Genomic DNA, 16,580 nt, shown 5'->3' on the forward strand with positions numbered 1-16,580 from the left:
TGGATGGTTAGTTTTACAGCATAGTAGGGGAAGAGGTGGCATAGGTGGGACCACAGAACCAAGAGCCCCTAGTTGTCTTGGGGAATTAGTCAAAGGGCAAAAAGGAGGCTGGCCATTCCCCATGGCAGAGCATCATTGAAATAAAGAGGGCCTGGAAGGGTCTGGGAAGTTGAAAGGTGAGATGAGGTTAGCCCGGGGCCAAGTTTGAAGGGCCTTGTATGCCACGTGTTGTTTAGAGAAATTTGGGGGTGAAGAATGGAGGAAGGGTAGAAGCTTGAAGGAAAGATCATCAAAAAAAACGTTATTTACCCATTGATTTTGGTTGGTGAAGATTGAGTAGGTATTTACAAGGAGTCAGAAATGGGGTGCCTGGGCGGCTCAGTCGGTTAAGCCTCTGAGTTCGGCCCAGGTCATGATCTTTCAGTTCGTGGGTTCAATCCCAGCATCGGGCTCTGTACTGACAGCTTAGAGCCTGGAGCCTGCTTCAGATTCTGTGTCTCCCTCTCTCTCTGCCCCTCCCCTGCGTGTGCTCTATCTCTCTCAGTCTCTCAAAAATAAATAAACGTTAAAATTTTTTTTTAAAAAAGAGGAGTCAGAAAGATGGAAAGATTGAAGGTAGAAGGGCAGACTCTAGCACCCGTGGAAGGGCTAGGTGCTGACATGGTAGTGTTGAGAATGGACAGGAGAGAAGGGCCCTATTTTCTCTGTTAAGTAGGAAGCAAGGTCAGCTGGGCATCCTTGATTCCTCCCCCACTTTTATCCTTCAGTGCCAGTCACCAGGTCCTGTCGATTTTACCTATGTGGCATTCCTGCTCCTCTCCAGCCCTACTGTCACCAGAATCTTTTGCCAAGATTAGGGGAACAGCCTCCTAACTGGTGCCCCATGTCCAGTCTTGCCCCCTTACAATCATCTTTCCACACTGCAGTCAAGAGATTTCTAGAACAAACTCTTTTCTTGTCACTCTTGACTTAATACCCTTTAGTACCTTCATGTGGCCCTAGGGATCGAGGGCAGACCCTGTAGCACAGCACACACAGCTCTTCATTCTCTGGCCTCTGCCTATTTTCACAGTTTTATCCCTCACCACTTCCATCCTCATACTGTGGCCAGACATTCTGAAATGGTCTCAGCAATGAAAATAGGAGCTAAGTTTTATGTTGGCCCTTTGAGGTATCGTCACCTTTTCTCAGGTAAGAGAGCTGAAGCCTAGAGAGACGTTAAATACTTTGCATAAGGTCACACAGCCTGGAGGCGGGAGATCATGGCGCTCTAGTGTCTATGTTCCTAACAACAGCCCTGTACTGCCTCCCACCTGGAATTCTTTAAATATGCCTCACACTCTCTCACCTCTAAACCTTTGCATATTTTATTTCCTCTACCTGAAATACAATTTCATCACCTCTTCACCTGGCTGGGCATCTGTCATAGCCTTTCAGCCTGGAGTAATACTGTAGAGTGCTTTTAAGAAGCTCTCCTGTGGAGCGCCTGGGTGGCTCGGTCAGTTGAGCGTCCAACTTCAGCTCAGGTCATGACCTCACGGCTCATGGGTTCGAGCCCCGTATTGGGTTCTGTGTTGACAACTCAGAGCGTGGAGCCTGCTTCGGATTCTGTGTGTCCCTCTCTCTCTCTCTCTGCCCTCCCCCGCCTGTGCTCTGTCTCTCAAAAATAAACATTTAAAAAAAAAAAAAAAAAAAAAAAAGAAGCTCTCCTGTGAAGTAAGAAAACCAGAGAGGGGACTGGAGGGAGACATGGGGTTGAGGTAGTGGGTTTTGTTTTCATTTTTGCTTAATTTTGTTTTAGGCTAGGCAATAATTAAGTTAACAAGAAAAATGCCTAAATAAAGAGTGCAGTTGAGGATACAGGGGAGAAGGGGGCAGTGGGTGGAGTGAGGGCCTTAAGAAGGCAGGACAGATGGAGAGTTCTGGGAGAGGGAGAAGGAAAAAAGGACAGGTGTGGGTACAGGTCAAATGGGAAGAGTGAAGAAGACTGTGAGGACATTCTTGCCTCATGGCTTTTTGTTAACCCAGGAGTAGATGTCCTGAGAACAGATGGAGGAGGTGGGAGGGCAAGGAGCTTGCAGACGTCACAGGCGGCTCATCGTGAGTATGAATGCGGGGTTGGTTAGAGGTGCAGGTTCAGGGTCATTGGAATCTAGATTCTGTGCCTCTCCTACCTGCTTCAACAGATCCTGGGATTTACTCCATCAGAGCATTTTTCACTTACTTTTTAAGTCGTGATTTTTTTTTTAGTTTATTTATTTATTTATTTTGAGAGAGAGAGAGAGCATGAGCACGTGTGTACAAGTGCAGGGTTGGGGGTGGGCAGAGAAAGGGAAAGAGAGAATCCCAAGCAGACTCCACCTGTCAGTGCAGAACCCAATGTGGGTTTCAATTCCATGAACCATGAGATCATGACCTGAGCCGAAATCAAGAATGGGATGCTCAAGGCGCCCAAGAGCACTTTTCACTTTTCATTAAAATCACCAGGTTGCCTTTCTCTCCACCCACCAATCTCTAAGCATCGTGAAGGCAAAGACTAGATTTGTCATGTTAACCAGGCCCAATCCCAGTACTTGGCTGGGAATCAACACCCAGGACATCTGTTTAATTAATTACTGTGTGAAGTTAAGGAAATTAAATGCTCATTATGAGCACATTATGTCAGATGTCAATTAAAATAACCCTTGTTGAGCACCCATTATGTGCCAGGGATGATACCAGCCACCCAGATTTCAAAGATAGAGCATGTTGATGTTGAAACTGCCCAGCCGTGCTTGGGTAAACAGGAAGACAGGTGCCCAAACCATCATGAGCATCAGGGAGTGGTCCATAAATGAGCACCGAAGCATAGAAGAGGGGGAAGGACAAGAGGCTGGACCTCAGAGGAAAAGAAGTAATTTTTTAAATTTATTTTTATTTTATTTTTTTTTAACTGCTGACTTTTTTTTTAAGTTTATTTATTTATTTTGAGAGAGAGAGAGCACAGGAGCAGGGGAGGGACAGAGAGGGGGGTGGAGAGAGAGAGAGTCCCAAGCAGGCTCTGCGCTGTCAGCACAGAGCCCAGTGTGAAGCTCAATCTCACGAACTGTGAGATCATGACCTGATACGAGATCAAGAGTTGGATGCTGGGGCGCCTGGGTGGCTCAGTTGGTTAAGCATCCAACTTCAGCTCAGGTCATTATTTTGTGGTTCACAAGTTTGAGCCCCATGTCAGTCTCTGTGCTGACAGCTCAGAGCCTGGAGCCTGCTTTGGATTCTGTGTCTTCCACTGTCTCTCTGCCCCTCCCCTGCTCTCTTTCTCTCTCTCTCTCTCTCTCTCTCTCTTAAAAATAAATGAACATTAAAAAAAAAAAGAGTTGGATGCTTAACTGATTGAGTCACCCAGGTGCCCCTTTTTATTTTATTTGAGAGAGGGAGAGCGCACAAGCAAGGAAGAGGGACAGAGAGAGAGAGAATCTCAAGCAGGCTCCACACCCAGCACAGAGCCCAACATGGGGCTCGATCCCACACCCCTGGGATCATGACCCGAGCCAAAACCAAGAGTCCAGTGCTCAACCAGCTGAGCCATCCAGGCACCCCGAAAAGAAATGATTTAATATGGGGAATTTAGAGAAGGGTTTGAAGCATGGGAAAGAGGGCAGCCTCCTCTCAACTCCCACTGGAAGCCGTGACTTGGGGCAGGGGCGGAGGAGGTCAGATTTCAGTTGTGGCAGAATTTAGAAGTTCTTTGGGCTGAGATGTTTGAAACTTTATCTTGAGACTAATGAGGAACAACTGAAGAGTTTGAAGCAGGGAAATCTGTCGGATTTGCATTTTTTTTAAATCTCAGGTGACTGAAGATTAGGATGAGGTAAACCTGAAGATCGGGTGGAGGCCATTGCAACAATCCACGTGAGGGATGATGGGGTCAATGGAAGTAGTGGCAGCGGAGATGAAGATAAATAAACTGATGGAGATTTAGGAAGGCCAACTGGCAGAACCTGGCAACAGCTCAGACAAGGAGGGTAAGGGAGAGGAATGTGTCAAAGATAGCTCTTGGGGGAGTGCCTTGGGTGGCTCAGTCGGTTAAGGTTAAATGTCCCACTCTTGATTTTAGCTAGGGTCATGATCTCACAATTCGTGAGTTCAAGCCCTGCATTGGGCTCTGCACAGACAGCACAGAGCCTGCTTGGGATCCTCTCTCTCCCTCTCTCTCTGCCCCTCCCCACTTACTCGCTCTCTCAAAAATAAAAATAAACAGGGGTGCCTGGGTCGCTCAGTCGGTTAAGTGTCCGACATCGGCTCAGGTCATGATCTCGCAGTCCATGAGTTCGAGCCCCGCGTTGGGCTCTGTGCTGACAGCTCAGAGCCTGGAGCCTGTTTCAGATTCTGTGTCTCCCTCCCTGTCTGACCCTCCCCCGTTCATGCTCTGTCTCTCTCTGTCTCAAAAATAAACATTAAAAAAAATTTTTTTAATAAAAATAAACATAAAAAATATATATATCTCTTGGGTGACTAGGAGAGTGGTGAGCTAGTTACTGAACTAGGGCAACACAGGGGAAGGAGCAAGTGTGAGGGTTTGGCAAGCTCAGCCGTGGATTTAGGATTTGAAGAGTGTGTGAAACATACTGATGAGGACGTCCACTGGTCATTTAGATACAGGCATCTGGACCTCAGAAGGGAGGCCCAGGCTGACAGTGTAGCTTTGGGAGACCTAAAGCCTGCAGATGTAATACGAAGTGATTAAGTGGAGGAGGCCAGCCGGGAGATTACAAAGCGTGAGAAGACAACTGAGAACAGAACAGAGCTGCACAGGAACCTGAGGAGGATCCAGTGAGGGGTAGAACCAGGGAGAGTGAGGTCAGGAAAGAAATGTTGAAAAGGGAGTCACCCACAATCCATCAGAGGTCAAGCAAGATGGGACTGCAAGTTAGCCACCGAATTTGACAATAAGAGGTGTTTGGTGACATTTTGGAACACAAGGGAGAGCAGAATCAGTGCTTTTGGTTTAACGGAGAGAAGATGGACTCTGGAGTTACACACAAACCTGAGTGCAGTTTCCGTTTCCACCCCTGCTTAGCTGTGAGGCCGTCAATAAATGAGCAAACTTTCTAAACCTTAGTTTTTCCCATCTAGAAACTAGAGATAATAATAAATACTTCCTCAGGATCTTAAGAGGATTAAAACAATGTCCATAAAATATATGTGACTAGCTCTTATAAACACTAAAAAACATTAGTTTCTTCTCCCCACCATCATTCCATCTCTCCTCCCTTCACCATGAAAGATACAGAATGTATCCGCGTATATTTGGTAGTCAAGAAGAAGCTCAGATACAGAATTTATCCCAGCCACTCTCTCCCGAACGTGGCACATTTCTCTCCTTTTCCCACTGTTTTCTTCTTTTTAATTCTTTTTAAAATTGTACTTACTGGTTATTTGGTTTGGGGTTTTGGGCTTTTTGTTTTGTTTTGTTTTGTTTGTAATCCTCATCAAGTCCTATTTTGAAGAAAAGCTGAGATAAAAATAAATAAGTGGCTGGAGGCTCTTGATTCAACATGACTGCCATCCTGTACCTCCCCTACTTCTCCATACCTCCCTAACATAACACTAAAGAAATACAAAAAGGTATTACAGCAGATGAAAGCTCGATAAATATTTAGAAAGCAGGTAGGGAAATGTTACCTGGCTTGAAACACCCTAAGAAATCACAAACAAAGTGCCAGCAGGGGGAGATTACCAACAAGAAGCAAGTCAGTTCACCTAGTTTAACTTCCAAAAAGCTTAGTGCCTTGAAGGCACGAATTAGCACATGTCAGAATGAGGTATGGGGCTAACAGAGGGGAACTGGCTGAAATCTGTATGCAGAGCACTTTGCCCCCACCCCAAGCTCCTTCCTCAAAAGCCACATGGCCACTCTAAACTCTCTTGCAGCATCAGAAGGCAGGAAATTGAACCCTGGAGGCCCCCATACTCAAAGAGACCTCAGGCATAGTCTGAAGGGCTGGGATGAGATATAGGGTGGAAAACTGAGTGTCGGAGGGAAAACCTACACACTGCATTGGGGCAGCCCGAGCCCCTCACCTCGTCCCAGGCATCTAGCACCCTCCAGCCTCTCACGACCTGTAAAGTAGAAAAGTCCTGAAGACACCCAGAAGGGGTAAAAAAACAAGCAAACAAAGAAAACAAAAAAAAACCCTCCACTGACATTTATGTGTTCTTCAATGAAAAGACTGGTTATTGCCTGATAAAGAAATTTCCAAAACCCGAAGGAACATAGCACCTGATCAAGAGAGCCCACCAAGGGCCTAGAATACTAAGTGAAAAAGACCTGCACCAAGGCATACGGTCATACAATTTCAGAAAAGTGTTCAAAAGCATCGAGAATGAAAAAGCAAGCCACAGGCAATGGCACATAAATCAGAACATCAGACTTCTCAACAGCAACAAGGGAGGCTCAATCTGAGAGAAGTTTATTTCTAACACGGAATTATATACCCAACCAATCTAACACGAGGTCAATATACTTTCAGACTTTCAAGGACACACACACACAAAGTGATTTTCATTTCTTAGGAAACTACTGAAGAATATACTTTGGGAAAACAAGAGAGCAAACCACAAAGGAGGAAGAGGTAGATCCAGGAAATGGAACAGTCAACAGAAAACTGGCAAAAAGGAAATCCTAGGACAACATTTGTGTGCCAAGCTTAGCAAGCAACCAGTCTAAACTGGAGCAGAAAGACAGAGGTCTGTGGGAAAGAAGTCGCCAGAGAAGGGGCTCCTGGGTGACTCAGTCAGTTGAGCGTCTGACTTCAGCTCAGGTCATGAGTTTGAGCCCCACAGTGCAGAGCCTGCTTTTCTGTCCCCTTCTCTCTCTCTGCCCCTTCCCAGCTTGCTCACTCTCTCTCCCTCTCAAAAATAAATAAACATTAAAAAAAAAAAAGTCGCCAAGGAAAAGATGGAACTGATCTGTTAGGGATTGAACATTTGGAAAAATTGCCATGTGTTTGGAACATTGGGAAGAAAATAGCCCTAGGTACTCAGAAGTCTAAACAATTAAAAAAAAAGAAACAATTGTTAGCTCCAGGTTAAACCAACTTGTAAGGAAAGAAAATGTAATAGTAGTTTACGGCTTGAGTGGACAGTATTTATTTACCTAATCAATAATGTAAACACTAACTATTGATTTAACTATAAATTGTGGAAAACTATATTATGAGGATAAGGGGAGAAGAAAAAATGGAAGTTAGCATGGTACGAGAAAGCTAATTCCTCAACTGTCAGAGTAAGAAATAAATACTGCCTAAAACAGATAAATTAAGTGAGGGTGATGTAGGAGTTTGCTGGGGCTGCCATCACAAAGCACAATAGGCTGGGTGGCTTAAACAATGGATATTGGTTATCTCACAGTCTGGAGGTTCTGATCAAGGTGTCTGAGATCAAGGGGTTGCAGGACTGGTTTCTCCTGAGGCCTCTCTCCTTGGCTCCCAGTCTGACTCCAAGTCTCATGTTCTTCCACTGTCACAAGATCTGGGGCTCCTCAAGGGCCCTGGCAGTGCTGTATTCCACCCCGCATGTCCCGCAGCGCCTCACACAGTGCCGCGTGATGGGCCTGCCCCACATACTCACTGATGGACAGCTGAATCACTGTGACCTTTAAAGCTGCCATTTGTTGGTTTTCCTTTCCTGTTAAGAAAAGATTAAGAAAGGGAAGATCCAAGGAAACCTCAGGATCCAAAGTGGGGAGAGCCCAGCTGCAAGTGTCCCACCCTCCCTGGCCTAGAATTGCTGGGTGCATCTCAGATGGCACTTTAAATTTTAATCCTGGAGAGAGTCCACCCACGGCAGCAGGGGGCAGTGGGGTGGGCACAGGGTGCTTTTCTGCTTCTTAAACCTAATGGTGGTGTTTCAACTCCTCTTCCCTGAGGTCCAGAACGGCCATTCATCCCCATTTTCTTGAGGCCTGTTTGGATGCTGAAGGTGGCCGCGGCCTCTGAAAGTTATTCCCAGACTTAGGGCTGTAATGTCATTAACAGTGATTGATTCCTGATCCTATGAGGGATTTTGGTCATTTTTGTGTTTAGGGTGATCCACAGTTACTCACCTGGCTGTTAAGGCTGACAGGATTTCGTGGTTGTCTCCATCCCTGAGGCTACGTGGACGCCCTTCCTGAGAGCACATATCCAGTGTCCTCTGGGGAGTAGTGGAGGTTGGTGTGTATGTATGTCTGTCTCAGTGTGCCTCAGATTATTGCTTCCTAATAAAATTCTGATAGCTGGGCCCCATCAATATCTCAAATACATGTGAGGAAACGTTAATTTAGAATCAATTTTAGGATGTTTCAGACTGTAAAGTCCTTTTAACTAGATCTCTGGCGAAGATGTAGAAGCACTTTATGGGACTGTAAATTTCATGTTGAACAGTCTTCGTGAAATACACATCTCCCCTACACACAAGCTGTTCTCTCCATATCAATCATGGCCCCTGCAAGTAATGTTTCACAAATATTCTGTAAATCACAGAAAACCCCGTGATAATGTGAAATATGACTTTCACTTGTCTGTTAGACAAAAGAATCACACATGCCTCTCTCCCATCAGCACTAACATTTGTTATGGATAATAACACTTTCAATCACAACTATTTTTGGAAAACGGGTTGATTTTAAACCTTCCCTCCCCCACTGAAAACACTCTCCCAAGGACACAGACTCCTACAAACCACAGCCCATTAATCCAACTATGGAATGGGAACTTTTTATTCTTACTAACTTTTTTTAAAGTTGTTTTTAAAAGAGTAGTATAAGAGCCCAAGGCACAAGGTTAAGAGCATTTTTCCTTGGCCGATTGGTATGAGAAGGGCCAGGTCTCTAAAGACCCCAAATCTCTGACACTGTGTGAAATGAGGGATGAAAGAGACCCAGGTTTTTAGCAAGCACCCTCATCTCAGCTGGCATCAGCAGAGGATCCAAGGAGCTAAAATCTTAGCTCTTAAATGTGAAGCAGATGTTTGCCACCTTGATATTCCTCATGCCATTATAACACAGCTAGATCCTGCCTGTTCAAGTAGGAGGTGACCTGTTCTAGAGGTATATTTTGAATGTTTCAACATCCATGTGGGTGACAGAGACTCCCCCTGCCTCCCGCCGATTGCTGGAAAAGCAAAACCCATAGAGTAGCCCATGGGACTTGCATGGTTCTAACTATTTTGGTAACCTGTTTTCCCTCCCTCTGTAGCCAACTTCAGGACTGACTGACCATGACTTCTATAAAGGAGCAGGCAGCCATCAGCCGGCTCTTGAGTTTTTTACAGGATTGGGACAATGCTGGCAAAGTTGCAAGGAGTCACATCCTCAACACTTTCATCGAGACCAACCAAGGCAAGACCGCCCCTGAACTGGAGCAGGAGTTTTCTCAGGGAGCCAGCTTGTTCCTAGTACGCCTGACCACCTGGCTTAGACTCATGTATCCTTTGCTGAACAGAAATAAATTGGGCAATCTTCAAAGGAGAAAAGGAATGAAGATTATTGAGGGAGCTCTTCTCTTGAGTCTAAGATTTTAGATCAGGACATCTGGTGATCAAAGTAGTGTCCCCAAAGTCAAGAACTCTCTCCTTTCCTGTCTTCCCAACTTATATCCTCATTCTCACCCCTAACCCCTTCCACTCCCATAAGATTTGACATGGGTATTCCTTCCATCTGGGGTTGTCCTCTCTCTGTCCTCAGGAACCTTATTCTTTCTCTCTGGTGGTCTTCACTTTTGCCTCCCTACCAGCTTTTTCATTGGCATTTATATATGCTCAAATCCCTTCTACCTTAAAACATTAAATTAAATCCGCATCTCAAACCAGTATTCCACCTAGTTCCTGCCCTTCATGGTGAAGCTTCTTGAAAAGGTTATTGACTTTCCCTGTCTATACTTCTTTACCTCCCTTTTCTCCCTCACCCACAGCAGTCTGACTTCTGTCCCCTTCACCGATGCAGGTCTTGCCAAGGTCACCAATGTTGTTCTAATTGCAAAACCCAGTGACTACATCCTCAGTCATTATACATGACCTCTCAGTGGCATTTGTCAATCAACCATTACCACTTCTCAAAACACGCTTCCCTGAAACTAATATAATGTTATATGTCAATTATACTGAAAGAAAGAAAGAAAGAAAGAAAGAAAGAAAGAAAGAAAGAAAGAAAGAAAGAAAGAAAAAAGAAAAGAAAAAAGAAAAAAAAAGAAGAAAGAATGCACATATAGATCATCACAAACAAACAAAAAACTATATACTCTTCCCTTGGTTTCTGTGACACCAATTCTCTTGGTTTCCTCCTTTATTTCTCTATGTTCCAAATTTTCTTCAGCCATCCCTGAAATGTGGATGTTTCTTGGGACTCCATCCATGTCCCTCTTCTCTGCTCACTCATAGATTCTCCCTGAGTGACCTAACCCATCATTGTGATGTCAACCCCACTACTGTTAAAGGGCTCTCAGTTGTGTATCCCTGCCCACGTTTCCCTCTGGAATCTGAGTTCCATACCTATTAATCCAACTACCATCTCCACTTCTATTCCACAGAATGACTCTCATGTTTCTGGCTTGGGAAACTGGGCGAATGGGGTGCCATCATGTGGGAAGAGAATCCAAGAAACGAGGGAGCTGGAGTTGATAAATCTGGTTTGGGACATGTTGTGTTTGAGGTACCTTGCTCAGGAGCCCCGGAGACAGATAAAGGTTGAAGACAGATTTGATAGTTTGAGTTAGGGATGAGTTTGTGGATATTCCTGCTGGGTGCCCACAGCATTCCGAGGATCATCTCAGATCCTTTTATATATTTTTCTCCTTGCCTGAACCCTCCCCTCTTCTCTAAACCTCCTCTTAATTTGACTAATTCCTACTCCAGTATTCAGATCTCAATCTAAAACATCCCTTCCTCAAAAAGCCCTTTTCTGAGCCCCAGACTAGCCTACGCACATACCTAGCCTGTTACATATGTAGCTCATGACATTCCCTCTGTCTTCATTGTCATAATATTGTACTGTTCATACCTGCTCAGTATCTCTCTTCCCCACTGGATCGTAGACTCTGTGAGGGCAGGAACCACATCTGTTCTCCTCATCTCTACAACCCTAACACGCAGGACCATGCCTGGCACATTAGGGATACTTCCTATGTGTTTACTGAACAAAGGAATGAGTGAACCAGAGTCTGCACCTGGGCAAAACTAAAGGCTTAAGTAATTACAGCTCTCTTCTTCTTACAGTTAAATCATTGATAAAATTACTTACTAATCAGACTCAGGCCTAGAACAAGCCAAGGGGAAAACCACTGAATATATCTCTAGGTTGACCCCAGTGTCCTCAGACATTAGTGTGCATAAAAGAGGTTTAAGATGCAGATTATGAGTCTACCTCCCCACCCCCACCCCACTGTTCTGATTTAGTAGATTGAGGGAGACTCCCTGGCCTCTTTGTTTCTCACAAGCACCCTTTGGTGACTCTCATGTGATCCAAAGATGATACTTTGAGAAACATCATCACCTATAATCTGGCTTCGACCTCACAATTTGTGACACTGACCTCACCAAGGTTATCTGCAACCCCTTTGTCACTGAGTCTAGACTACCTTTTTTCCTCCTCATCTCACTTGGCAGCACTTTCCACATGACAGGAGGAGGGGAGGGAGTCAGGGTTGTACAAGCACAGGGTCAGACCCCATCTTCATTTAAAACTTTAATATTTTATTCATCATTGACTTTTTTTGTGTTCATTTTTATTTTTTTAAATAGCACATTGGAATATTATTTGATTACTGGGTTGTTTGATGCCCCCTGAAATTTCACAATCGAAAGCAAGTGCCTCACTCACCTCACCCTAGCCCCCATCCGGCTTGTCCACTGCCCCTATCTATGCTCTCCTCTCCTCCACCTTCTCCCAAGGCCATTTCTCAGTCTCTTTTGCAGGATCTTTCCTACACCCACCCCTTAAATGATAATGTTCTTTTCTTACTCAGTCACTGCCCTTATTACTCTAGGCCTGGTATCATTCTTCCCCATATCCCAAGTGCCAATCAGAATGCCTAACATTTAGTAGATGCTCACTCAGCACTTACTGAATGATTCAAATCATGCTTTTAATATACAGTTGTATGTTCAGTGTCTATACCTGAAATTATCCATAATTTCCTAACTTGCTGTGACCTTGTCATACAACAGAGAAAATAGACCAGCCGAAGTGATACCGTGTTTTAAATCAGTGACTTCACTCCTCCTCCCCAGTCCTCTAGTTATGGTGGATTTTGAAGGAAAACAAATCAACATAGCATCATTATGTTTTACAAAATCGACTACCGCCTAATCTCATAGAAGCCTCAAACCCCTTTTTAAACCTTGAACTTCCCGGGGCGCCTGGGTGGCGCAGTCGGTTAAGCGTCCGACTTCAGCCAGGTCACGATCTCGCGGTCCGGGAGTTCGAGCCCTGCGTCAGGCTCTGGGCTGATGGCTCAGAGCCTGGAGCCTGTTTCCGATTCTGTGTCTCCCTCTCTCTCTGCCCCTCCCCCGTTCATGCTCTGTCTCTCTCTGTCCCAAAAATAAATAAACGTTGGAAAAAAAAAAAAAATTTAAACCTTGAACTTCCAGAATAGACCAGTAGAATTAAGGATTTACAGGGGCACCTAGGTGGCTCAGTTGGTTCAGCGTCTGACTTTAGCTCGGGTCATAATCTCACGGTCCATGGATTTGAGCCCTGTGTCAGGCTCTGTGTTGACAGCTCAGAGCCTGGAGCCTGCTTTGGATTCTGTATCTCCCTCTCTTTCTGCCCCTCCCCTGCTCAACTCTCTCTCTCTCTCTCTCTCAAACATAAATAAACATAAAAATTTTTTTTAAAAAACAAGGATTTATATATTATAATGACAAAATTATTAGTTGCCATTTATTGAGTCTTTTTATGCTCTAGCTATGTGATGTACAAATATTATCTCCTGTGAGCCTAACACCAAGCCTAATAGGTGATTGTCATTACCTGAAAAGTTTGAGTAATTTACTAGTAAACGGCAGAGATAAGGTTTGCAAAGGGTCTATCTGGCCCAATGCCCGTGTATCATCCACTCTACTTCACTGTCTCCCTCCCCAGTGAGAGGGCAGACCCATGATTCCACCTCCAACACCATCCAAGGAAATAATCCATAAATAGCCCCACTCCCTCCATCTGTCTACAGGCAGAGAGGCCTGACAGGAAAAACTCAGACTCTGAATTAGACTCCTAGGTTCAAATCCCAGTTCCATCAGTTACCTTTGGGATTTAGAGAAGTCATTAACCTGGCTGAGATTACATCCTCATGACGTACATGGACATGTTATAATAGCAGCCCCCATGGGGTGTGGTGAGGATTCAGTATGACAATGCAAGCAAAGCAACATAGTGCCTGGCACACAATGAATGCTTAGTACTGGTTAGCACCTGCTGATATGGTGACAGACTTCTGGAACTAATTGCTGAAAATAAGGGATCAGAAATATGCATAATGAGTGACTGTGAAAGCAAGACTAGCCTGGGGCAGAGGAAAAAGAGGTGACAAAAGTTGGTGAGCCTAGCTAGTAACTGAGGAGAAGAGGGAGAAGGCAGTGAGGTAGGAAGGGGGGGCGGGGCTGGGGCTCCTGGGGAGCTGGGTGGGAGACAATGGAGGAATACAGAGACTACCCTGTGGGCTGATATCCTGGCCCCCAGCTGGAGTGGCAACAGGCAGGGGAGCCTGGCTCTAGAGCAAACACTGTTTTTGCAGCAAAGAGCCTTTCCTAATGAGCCAATCTGTCTCCACTTCTATTGGCATCCTGGGAACCAGGGTGCAGCAGAGATAATTTGCCTCACGCGCCCTCCGCCCCCCCCCCCCAACAAAGCACCATTACCTCCAACCCATTACATTAGCCTTTATCAGTCTTGGAAGCTCTCAGTCATCCTCCATGAGCTGCAATAATTTCAGCTAATTTCTTAAGTGTTCTAAGAGCCTGTGATGTGTTATGAGCCTAGTAATTGTTGACTGGTTTCTTTTCTGTTGTGGGTTGATTTCATACCTTGTATCTGAGCTGATGCGTGCTCTGGGTGCTTTATTACAATGAGGCTTTTTGCAAGGCTCACATTAAAAAATAACATTAAATACTGAGGTTGTTTTAAATCAGAGTTTAATTTTTCCACCATCTCCCGTTGTTCTTATTAGGAAGACACGCAATTCTTCATAAAGATAGTGACCTCCAGTGTAAAGCTCTGAGCAAGTACAAAATTGAGAATTAATGATGAAGCTGATTATTTTTAGAGAAGTCTAAAAACGAGGCACAAAGTAATGAACTGTGCAGAGACCCAAGGGTGCAATGGTCATAGCATAGAGAGGCTTGGAAAATTGACTATGCTTTCTCCATGCACCTTATATTCATCAGAGCCTCCTTGCTGTCTAGGGGGCCTGTCAGAGTCAAGGTTGCTGAACTACCGGTGAAAAGCTTCCTGGGGAACTGTGAACATGCCTGCCAGCATTCCCCCACCCCGTGTTTGTTTCCACTTCCCCTTCACCCTGGGACCCTTCTCAGATAAAGGATACAATTCAACTATCGGTCATCCTGGGCCATAGATGTAGACCCAGGAATGGGCCCAGGAATGGGCCATGATCATCATAGATGATGACCAGGAATCAGTCACAGGATCTGGTTTCTGTGTGAAAAACCATCCTGAAATTCACTCTTTAACTTGTCATACAGCTATATGACTGGCTCGTGTTTAGATAAGCTTCTAAAGTCAATTGGCATCTTCTTGTCAGCTGTAAGCAGGTGAGTTCTATTCTAGAGAGATCCTGGGATCTCAGTTGTATGTTGGGCTCATGGTGGCCTTGGCATTCACACCACATGGGACCACCACATTTCACCATCTGGGTAGAAATGCAGATTTTCGGCCTGACTAGATTCAAGGGCTTAAAAAATGTCATCAGTACTTGGTCCCCACCTCTCTTTTTCTCTATTTCTCAGCTCTGTTCTGAGCGCTATGGCTCTCAGAAACTGCAGACATGCATCTTTCTAGCTCAGTCCACCCAAAAGAGCACTTATCTTTCCCAGGGATTCCTAAGAAAGTCCCCAGTTTTGAACCTCCTTGAACCAACTGAGGTCACATGGCTGGTCCCAACCGATTACTGCAGTCAGAATGATGGTGTTCCCTGTCACCTGCTCATCCTGCCAAACCACATGGCCCTTGAGTGGCAGAGGGGTGATTCCCCAAGGGTCATTGAGGTGCCATTTCAAGAAGAGAAACAGATGCTGAAAAACCAAACACAAGATATGTCCATTGTATTTAACTTTTTCATTTGCTGCTAGAAGGAAGAACTTCTAAATTATTGTGTCACTTTGCCCATGAGCACTTCCTAGATAGGAGGGCAAAGTATGTGAAGAAAGGCCCTTGAGATCCCTCAGAAAGGTGAGTGCCAAGGAACCTGACACTCAGGTGTCTGATTTCTACTCTTGTATTTCTCTGGACAGTAATCGGTACCTTATAGAATTTCTCGAGGTTGGAGGCGTCCTAACACTCTTGGAAATACTTGGGCTGGAGAAGATCAAGGAGGAGGACAAGAAGGAATCCATCAGGCTACTTCAGGTCATTGCGAACTCTGGCAGGAAGTACAAGGAGCTCATTTGTGAAAGCTATGGTGGGTACTGTGTATAACAGGGTGGCGATTCCATGTCTTCCCAGGGGCCTGGGCAAAATGGTGGCAGCACCCAGCACTGCTCTAGGAAAACACATCATGGAACTGGTTGCACAGAAGCACTTTGTACAGTGGAGTCAATTAGCCCCTGTCCACGTCACTGCCAGAAGAGTCAGATTTATGATTTTCTTGATTTGTCGTTTGCTCAAATCTTTCCATGGTAGTTTTGGAAATACTTCTCCATTTTAAATATATCCTCTTTTATGCACCCATTCAACAAAGATTTATTGAGCCATTGCCTAAAATCCTTTGTGAAATTAAGTGAGTTATGAATAACTCTAGAAATAAAAAGGAAATAAAGTCATTGAATGTGTGCTAAGTATACACACACACACACACATATATACACTAAGGTGCTGGGAGTACAAAGATGAATAAAATACAGTCCTTGTCCTCAAAGAGCTTACAGTATAGTGAGAAGTGTAAATAACCCTGTAATTTCCGTATGTTCCATCAAGTGTCCTGATCAAGGTGGATAAAGATGATGCCATCCCCCCCACACCCCTTTTTCAAAGTATTTCCCTCACTGCACTTTTCATCATGGTTCTCCTCTATGTCTCCCCATGGCCTCTCTGAGCCTTAGTGTATTTATCCATAAAATGGGACTAACACCTCCCTCTCAGTATAGTGATTAAATGAGGCAGCATGTGTCAGAACATTTAGTAAACTGCTGAATGCTGCATATGTGTTCATTATCACATAGCAATCCCAAACACGTGTTTAATTGTGCATTTTGCAGAGCCATTTTCAACTTTACAACAGATTTTGACAAGCGGACATGCCCTGTGTTGAAACAAAATCCTCTAGCCACAGAGCCATGAGGCAAACAAGGCAGTGAGGCAACACAAGAGCCTTGATTTTTGCTTCGCTTGAACA

General features: G+C 44.7%; 1 protein-coding gene across 2 annotated transcripts in view; it reads left to right on the top strand.

The window, feature by feature from the left end:
- Positions 1-16,580, top strand: part of ARMH1 (armadillo like helical domain containing 1) — a 50,547-nt gene that overhangs the window by 4,921 nt on the left and 29,046 nt on the right. Inside the window, exons 1-5 of one of the 2 annotated variants that reach the window (XM_032594281.1) lie at positions 3,836-4,004; positions 8,067-8,191; positions 9,219-9,446; positions 14,713-14,781; positions 15,481-15,647. In XM_032594281.1, the coding sequence (XP_032450172.1) occupies positions 9,241-9,446; positions 14,713-14,781; positions 15,481-15,647 (442 nt within the window). In that variant the 5' untranslated portion in view covers positions 3,836-4,004; positions 8,067-8,191; positions 9,219-9,240. Of the gene's footprint in view, positions 1-3,835; positions 4,005-8,066; positions 8,192-9,218; positions 9,447-14,712; positions 14,782-15,480; positions 15,648-16,580 lie in introns of those variants that run through there. The other variant, XM_030323965.1, reaches the window with a different exon arrangement.

The sequence above is a fragment of the Lynx canadensis genome, chromosome C1, assembly GCF_007474595.2.
Source record: "Lynx canadensis isolate LIC74 chromosome C1, mLynCan4.pri.v2, whole genome shotgun sequence".
Lineage (NCBI taxonomy): Eukaryota > Metazoa > Chordata > Mammalia > Carnivora > Felidae > Lynx > Lynx canadensis.